A 7,476-nucleotide genomic window follows, 5' to 3' on the forward strand; every position below is an offset into this window, starting at 1 on the left:
TGCATGATTTATTTTAGAAATATTTTCTACTCTGGTCGGAGTACTACTAGCATAGTACTGCTTGCAGTACTGTTTTTAAAGGTATACTGAAGATCAACGTTGGCAGCGTGTTGACTGAAGGCGGGGCCGCACTTCCGGGATGATCCACCTGACGAGCACGGGACGTGACGTCACCAGGTGGTAAACTGAGCCCGAAGTTAGTCGCAGAGGAAGCGGCGCGAGGAGAAGCGCGAGCTCTGTGATTTAGTTCATGCTTATTTACTCACTTTGTGCTGTTTGAAAGTTTTCTTTTGATCTCTTCTCGTCTCCGAACAAACGGACCCTGAACGCACCACGAACTGACACACACTTTTATTATTTATTTTAACATAATTGTGATTTATTTTGGAGCTCTTCACTCGTCACATGGAGTCTGCAGGTAAGAGATATTTTATTGACAGTTAATATAACTGACTCGTGCAGAGATTTTACTATATTATATTTACAATACATTACATGTACAATACATGTACTGCAGTACATGTATAGTACATGCACTACAGTACATGTACTATACATGTACTGCGGTACATGTATAGTACATGCACTACAGTACATGTACTATACATGTACATATGTTTCAGTTGTACATGCACTATAGTGTTAATAACCGTGTTAACAATAAAACCCTTGAACTGCATCTGAACCTCTGAGTACTGAATCTGAAGCTCTTAAAGGACTCCGTGAGGAAGAGCTGTTGGTGATCAGTAATGGTTTCTCCTCTTCCTCCTCTGTCCTCTGGTGGTCAGAAGCTCAGCGGGCCGCTCTGAGGCGCTCCCCTCTGGACCTCATCATGAACCAGATCCGCAGGAAGCGCTCTGCCTCGGACAGGAAGTCGCTGGGCCGCTTCCTGTCCCGAGACCGCACGGGAATCCTCGAGGACGGGGAGGCGGAGGAGAGAGGACCGAGCTCAGGTAACGGCTTTGTGAAATATATATATATATATATATATATATATATATATATATATATATATATATATTTACACATATCTTTATTTTATGAATTGTTTATTCATTTGTATGTTTACGTGTGTGTGTGTGTGTGTGTGTGTGTGTGTTTCAGGCGTACTCGAGGCCGCGGTGGGCGAGCGGGACACCGGTTGGGGTCGTGTGTGTGTGTTCCTGCAGAAGTTGGGGAAGAAGGCCGACAGCAGGAGCCTCAGCGTGGCTCACTGCGACCTCACGGCCACGGACCTGCTGGAGCTGGGTGAGCGTGAGCATGAAGTACCACACACACAACAACACACACAACATATTGTCATGTCATTTTTGTTATATTCGTTCCCGTCCTCCTCAGCGACGTTGCTCCAGTTCCTCCCTCAGCTGGAGGAGCTGGACGTCTCCTGGAACGAGCTGATTGGCGGCTGCCTGACGGCGCTGACCTCTCACCTGCAGCATGTGGGCGGGACCAGAGCGCTGAGGCTCTGCAGCTGCCGGCTAAACGCCGCCGACGTCGCTGCGCTAGGTGAGTCAACGAAGTCATTCATTGACCCAAAATACAAAGCTGCATTCTCTCTCCTGAACACCAGGGGGCGACTCCTATGGTTGTATAGAAGTCTATGCTTCATGTGTTAAAGCTGCATTCTCTCTCCTGACCACCAGAATAGAAACAAATGGATTTAATTGCGTCATTTTGCGTTTTCGCAGGTGAGGCTCTCGGCTGCCTTCCTCTCTTGGAGTTCCTCGATCTGTCCTGGAACAGCGGCCTCGGGGGCGGCGCTTTGCAAGGCCTGCTGGGTAAACTTCACCCTCCCCTGAGGGAGCTCCACCTGGTGGCCTGCGAGCTCACTGCAGCCGACGCCACCGTACTGGGTACTGACTTTAACCCGCAAAACACTCCCAATAAAAGACGGGATATCTACTTCTATTTCAGATGTTCCTACATTTCCCACAATGCCGCGGGAGAGAACGCCCCGTCCGTCTGTTTGCCTAACGCTTTGCGTCCCGTGTCTCAGGAGAGACGGCGGTCTCCAGCCTCCGCGTGCTGGACGTCTCCTGCAACCCTCAGCTCGCGCAGGAAGTGGAGAGCGGCGGCTTCCGGGCGATGGCCGCCTCCCTCTCGCACGCCGCCGCCCTCGACACGCTGCGGCTGCAGGCCTGCGGCCTGACCCCGGGCGGCCTGGAGGCGCTCGGCGCTTCGCTGCGCCGCCTCCCCGCGGTGCGAGAGCTGGACCTGTCTTGTAACAAAAGCCTGGCCGGAGGCCTGGACCGCCTCACGCCGCACCTGGCTCACCTCACACACCTGGAGAGCCTCGACCTCCACCTGTGCCGGCTCACGCGCTCCGACCTGGAGGCCCTGAGTGAGTGAGTGTGTGTGTGTGTGTGTGTCGGACACGAATGAGTGTGAGGTCATCAGTCACGTGACCCCCGTTGTCTCCAGTCCAGGTGCTTCCCTCTCTGGTGGCGCTGACGCAGCTCGACGTGTCGTCCAATCAGGAGGCAGGGGGCGTGGTCAGCCAGCTGGTCGACGCCCTCCCTCTGACCCAGATGAGGCATCTGCCGCTCAACAGCTGCAGCCTCAGCCGGGACTCCGTCACTGCTCTGGGTACGCACAAATACTACTGTTACTGCTCTGGGTACGCACAAATACTACTGTTACTGCTCTGGGTACGCACAAATACTACTGTTACTGCTCTGGGTACACACAAATACTACTGTTACTGCTCTGGGTACGCACAAATACTACTGTCACTGCTCTGGGTACGCACAAATACTACTGTTACTGCTCTGGGTACGCACAAATACTACTGTTACTGCTCTGGGTACACACAAATACTACTGTTACTGCTCTGGGTACGCACAAATACTACTGTCACTGCTCTGGGTACGCACAAATACTACTGTTACTGCTCTGGGTACGCACAAATACTACTGTTACTGCTCTGGGTACACACAAATACTACTGTTACTGCTCTGGGTACGCACAAATACTACTGTTACTGCTCTGGGTACGCACAAATACTACTGTCACTGCTCTGGGTACGCACAAATACTACTGTTACTGCTCTGGGTACGCACAAATACTACTGTTACTGCTCTGGGTATGCACAAATACTACTGTTACTGCTCTGGGTACGCACAAATACTACTGTTACTGCTCTGGGTACGCACAAATACTACTGTTACTGCTCTGGGTACGCACAAATACTACTGCTACTGCTCTGGATCCTACATGTTTAAATATCGTACAGTGTAAACAAGTTGTTCTACACTGTACTTCTGTAAGTGTAAACTTTGTGTGTGTGTGTGTGTGTGTGTGTGTGTGTGTGTGTGTGTGTGTCAGCTCTGGCCGTGCCCTGCCTGCTCTCTGTCGACGTGTCGTGGTGTAAAACGGTCGGCGGCCGTTTGTCTTTCCTTCTGGACGCGTTGCAGCCGTCAGTCCAGGAACTTAAACTCAGCAGCTGTGAACTCACAACCAACGACCTGCAGGAGCTCGGTAACACACACACACACACACACACACACACACACACACACACACACACACACACACACACACACACACGTCTTTAAAATAACTCTTTATTCTGTATTACTTCAAGAGGACTTGAGGACTCCTTATTACTAATATTGCAGAATATTAAACGACAAAAGCAACACTTATTCTTCTTCTTCTTCTTCTTCTTCTTTTTCTTCTTCTTCTTCTTCTTCTTCTTCTTCTTCTTCTCCTCTTCCTCCTCCTCCTCTTGCAGCAGCGGCGTGCCGGCGTGGCGTCCTGCCGTCTCTGCGGCTGCTGGACGTGTCCTTCAACGGCGGTGTGGCGGCGGCCGGCTGGGCCGCGCTGTTCTCGGCGGGCGGCCCGGCCTCGCTGCGGGACCTCGACCTCAGCCTGCGGCCTCTGAGCTCGGCGCCGTGCTCGGCCTGGCTGCCGGCGCTGCTCGCCGCCGCGCCCCGCCTCCCGGCGCTGACCCGCCTGGCGCTGCAGCGTTGGACCGCCGGCTCTCTGGACCGCCAGCGGCTGGAACGCTGCCTGAGGAAGAGGGGCGTGCAGCTGGAGTGGGACGACGCGGAGACGCCGGTGATGTCATCGTTCGAGGCGACCAATCAGGAGAGTCCAGAGGAATAGAGGATCAATATCCTGAAGATGAATAATGAAGAATGACTGAACTAAAAGAACATGAGGACGACAGAGTAGATTATTTTAAACACTTGGGGAAGATAAAACACGTTGCACATTTGATTCTTCTCACGTCTCGAGAGACAGTAAAAACTTCTTCAAGAATTATTTTTTTCTGGACATTGAAAACATTTAAAATCAGGCAAAATGTTTGAAAAAAATTGTATTCTTTTTTTTAATTGAATATTTTCACATTAAACGACACATAAAGATATCCCATTATTATGTTGTTACTGAGGAAACAAATCAAGAGTAAAGTCATTTTCTCATAGACTTCTAGAGATGAGTCGCCCTCTGGTGGCCAGGAGAGAGAATGCAGCTTTAACGTGAAGCATTAGCACTTTATATATTATACAAATATATTGAATTTTAATTTCATAAGATCACAATCCGGGTTCACAAAATATGTGTCAAACTCTGATGTTTAATGAAATGCTCACACGTTCCCTCAGCATTCACAGGTGTCTTGTCTTTCACACCTTTAAAATCTGTGCACTGAATATTTCAATATAAGTAAAATGTAAATTTGGGATTTGGCACCTTTTTAAATAAAAAAAAAACAATCTCAAGTTTGAGACTTCTTCAGGTCTTTTTTTTGGTTTAATTGTTTTGTTTTATTTGAGTTTATTTGACACGTTTGTGTCAAAAAGTATTTTCTAAAACTATGATTTTAAAGTATAACTGTCAAATGATTTAGAAATTACTTTTCTTTCTTCAATAAAAGTAATTTTGCCAAATTGACAGAATAAATGACCTAAAAAGTTTAATATAATAATGAAAATAAGTATGAGTTACAGCCATAATCATAACAGCATTCAGTGCAAAGTGTTAATGTGACTCACGCTTTGCTAATATTTCATTTTATTTCATAGTTATTTCTCTGTCTCTTTGTTTGGAGAGGAACACACGTAATCTGAACCTCTTCGTGAAATATGTTTAATATTCCAAACCCGGAGCGAGCGGAGACGGATCAATAAATAAATCCATTCAGGAACCAGACGTCTCCAAAAAGCCTCCATGAGTCATCCATTCAGCCCAGAGCCAGTTCACTATCAGCTCACTGTGTGTGTGTGTGTGTGTGTGTGTGTGTGTGTGTGTGTGTGTGTGTGTGTGTGTGTGTGTGTGTGTGTGTGTGTGTGTGTGCGTGCGTGTGTGTGCAAGAAGTAATAGAGTAGTGTTGTGTCAGCCCATGGTTTTGTAAGTGTGTGTGTGCGTGTGTGTCTGTATTTGTGCATGCGTGCGGAAACAAAATCGAGGAAGATTGGAGCAGAATTCAGTTCATAGACTATTAAAAATCTGCAGATTGATGACGATTTAAGTCATGACGTAACGATCTCTCGCCGCTGGAGGGCGCTGTTTTACTGGCAGGAGAGGCGTTTGGGCCGATTATCAGGTATACTGTACATTCATGGTGAGTAAATAGTACAGAACCAAGATGTGTTAATATTCAACAATATGTCACTATTTCTTTCATTATTTCAGGCAAATTTTACATTTATAAAACTACGTTTGTGAAGAAATCGTATACTAAACACAAATCCTACAAAAAAAAACATGTACACATTTAAAAACCGTTAATAAATGAACACAACTTAATTCATACAAACTCTTTGATGCCATATCTTACGGCGTTTCCTGAAGACTTGTGTCACGAAATGTATTGTTCAAAAATGGGTTTTCAAGAAATACATTTTAAAAGGTTAAATGTGGAAATAATTAACATGTAGTTTTTTGTATGTTTGTGGTGCTATTTGTGCCTAACTTATATAATTTAATGTTGTGTTTTTAACTTCCACTCCGGGTTCATCTGCCTTTTGACTTTATGATACCAGTTTTAGTTATTTTTCCTCTTCATCTTCTGATACTTTGATCAATATTTCAATTGTATTTGTTCAGTTTTGTGATGTTTTAAAAACAGCTGAGTTGAAGCGGAACCTTTTATTCCGGCTTTTCGCGTTTCCCTCCGGAGGATTCTAAAAGCCGTGCCGCGTTCAGAGAGGACGGTGTGCACGGGGGCGCTTAAAGAGGACCGCTGTGTTTAATTAAACCCTCTCATATTTCACGTCTGTCAGCTTGGACCGTCATGCAGTGCGGCTGGCCTCTGTTAGGTCCGCTGCAGTGGATGCGTTACGTCAACAAGCAGGTGAAGGTGAAGGCGGGAAAAGATGAAGAGCGCCGCGGCTGGCTGCTCACCGTGGACCCGGTGTCCGCCAGCCTGGTGCTGGTGGACTTCGGGGAGGAGGGACGCGCGTGCGTGCAGGTGGTGATGGGCCACGCCGTGGAGGACGTGGAGGTCCTGCAGGAGGCGGACGACGAGACCACGGAGCGCCTGCAGACCTCCTTCCTGCCCCCGGAGACCCGCAGCCTGGACCCGGCGGAGCTGAGCAGGAGGAGAGGGGTCCTGCGGAAGTGGTTGGAGAAGAACCGGTTCCCGGTGGAGGAGGACGGGGACGAGCTGAAGGTGGCCGGGGTCCTGACCATCGCGGCCCCGTACGGACCCGACGACTGCCGCAGCGCCAACCAGATCATCCTGGACCGCATCCAGAAGCTGATCCAGGGTCGGATCCAGCTCCAACCGGATCACCCGGAAACCGATCCAGCGTGATCCAGCTTCCAATCAAGTCCCCCAGAGCCTGATCCAGACTGCCCGAACACCTGAACACAACGCAGAACTTGAAACGTTTGTTTGAGACCTTTCAGGAAGTAAAACCCACCAATCAGAGACCTGCTCCGTGTCCCCCGACCAATCAGAGCGCGACAGCAGCGGTGACTGACGGTTGTTCTGGAACCAGTTTGACTTCAGATTAGTATTATTTACTTTGTCTCATTTTTTTGTCCTGTTTAAAAAAAGAAAAAGAAGAAAGAGTCAATATTATATCAATATTAAGAGTCTTCTAATTGTTTTTGAGGAATATTATAGAGAAGATTGGCAATTATTTAATTTTGGAAATTATAAAATGATATATACATTTGTTTATTTGAATTGAAATTGTTTAGTGTAAAGCTGTCCTTCGTTTTTTTGTTTTGTTTTTTACATTTGTACATTTTTGTAAAGTTATCCTGCCTTTTATTAAAGTTGGTAGAGAAAAAACATATGGCCTTAAGGTTCTAGCATTTGTCTTTCTTGTATTTAAAATCCCATTTTACAAGAATTTAGTATGATTTATGTGTTATAAATGGAGTTTAGGTTATAACAATATCCAGATAAATACAGTTATGCTGCGTGTATTTGTTTGTAAGAAGCCACACAGTTTAATAATCATAAGACATTCTTTTAAAAGGTTTTTTTTAGAAGCTCACAGCTATTATTTTTCCTTC

At 46.8% G+C, this 7,476-nt stretch overlaps 2 protein-coding genes across 3 annotated transcripts; both read left to right on the forward strand.

Moving 5' to 3' along the window:
* Positions 1–295: 295 nt before the first annotated feature.
* On the forward strand, positions 296–4,380 carry lrrc31 (leucine rich repeat containing 31). The gene is made up of 9 exons (XM_068582392.1): positions 296–418; positions 789–953; positions 1,105–1,248; positions 1,339–1,506; positions 1,689–1,853; positions 1,997–2,341; positions 2,422–2,586; positions 3,325–3,477; positions 3,734–4,380. The coding sequence occupies exons 1-9, from the start codon at positions 406–408 to the stop codon at positions 4,105–4,107; spliced, it is 1,692 nt and encodes a 563-aa protein (XP_068438493.1). The 5' UTR covers positions 296–405; the 3' UTR covers positions 4,108–4,380.
* A 1,080-nt stretch (positions 4,381–5,460) lies between these two features.
* Positions 5,461–7,217, forward strand: gemin6 (gem (nuclear organelle) associated protein 6). Of its 2 annotated transcripts, none has more exons than XM_068582390.1 (2): positions 5,461–5,551; positions 6,231–7,217. In XM_068582390.1, exon 2 carries the CDS (start codon positions 6,242–6,244, stop codon positions 6,761–6,763), a length of 522 nt encoding a protein of 173 aa, XP_068438491.1. In that variant the 5' UTR covers positions 5,461–5,551; positions 6,231–6,241; the 3' UTR covers positions 6,764–7,217. The 2 variants fall into 2 exon arrangements, with proteins under 2 accessions (XP_068438491.1, XP_068438490.1); XM_068582389.1 differs by having other exon boundaries at positions 5,473–5,569.
* Positions 7,218–7,476: the final 259 nt, after the last annotated feature.

This window comes from Clinocottus analis, unplaced genomic scaffold (genome assembly GCF_023055335.1).
Source record: "Clinocottus analis isolate CAN_PGR_092001 unplaced genomic scaffold, fCliAna1.0.p SCAF_18, whole genome shotgun sequence".
Lineage (NCBI taxonomy): Eukaryota > Metazoa > Chordata > Actinopteri > Perciformes > Cottidae > Clinocottus > Clinocottus analis.

Excerpts from the sequence above, each read along its gene's own strand:
- gemin6 (XM_068582390.1), top strand. The coding sequence starts at position 6,242 with ATGCAGTGCGGCTGGCCTCTGTTAGGTCCGCTGCAGTGGATGCGTTAC.
- lrrc31 (XM_068582392.1), top strand. Across the intron at positions 954-1,104 it reads GGAGAGAGGACCGAGCTCAG|GCGTACTCGAGGCCGCGGTG; the intron begins GTAACGGCTTTG and ends TGTGTGTTTCAG. Across the intron at positions 2,587-3,324 it reads GGACTCCGTCACTGCTCTGG|CTCTGGCCGTGCCCTGCCTG; the intron begins GTACGCACAAAT and ends TGTGTGTGTCAG.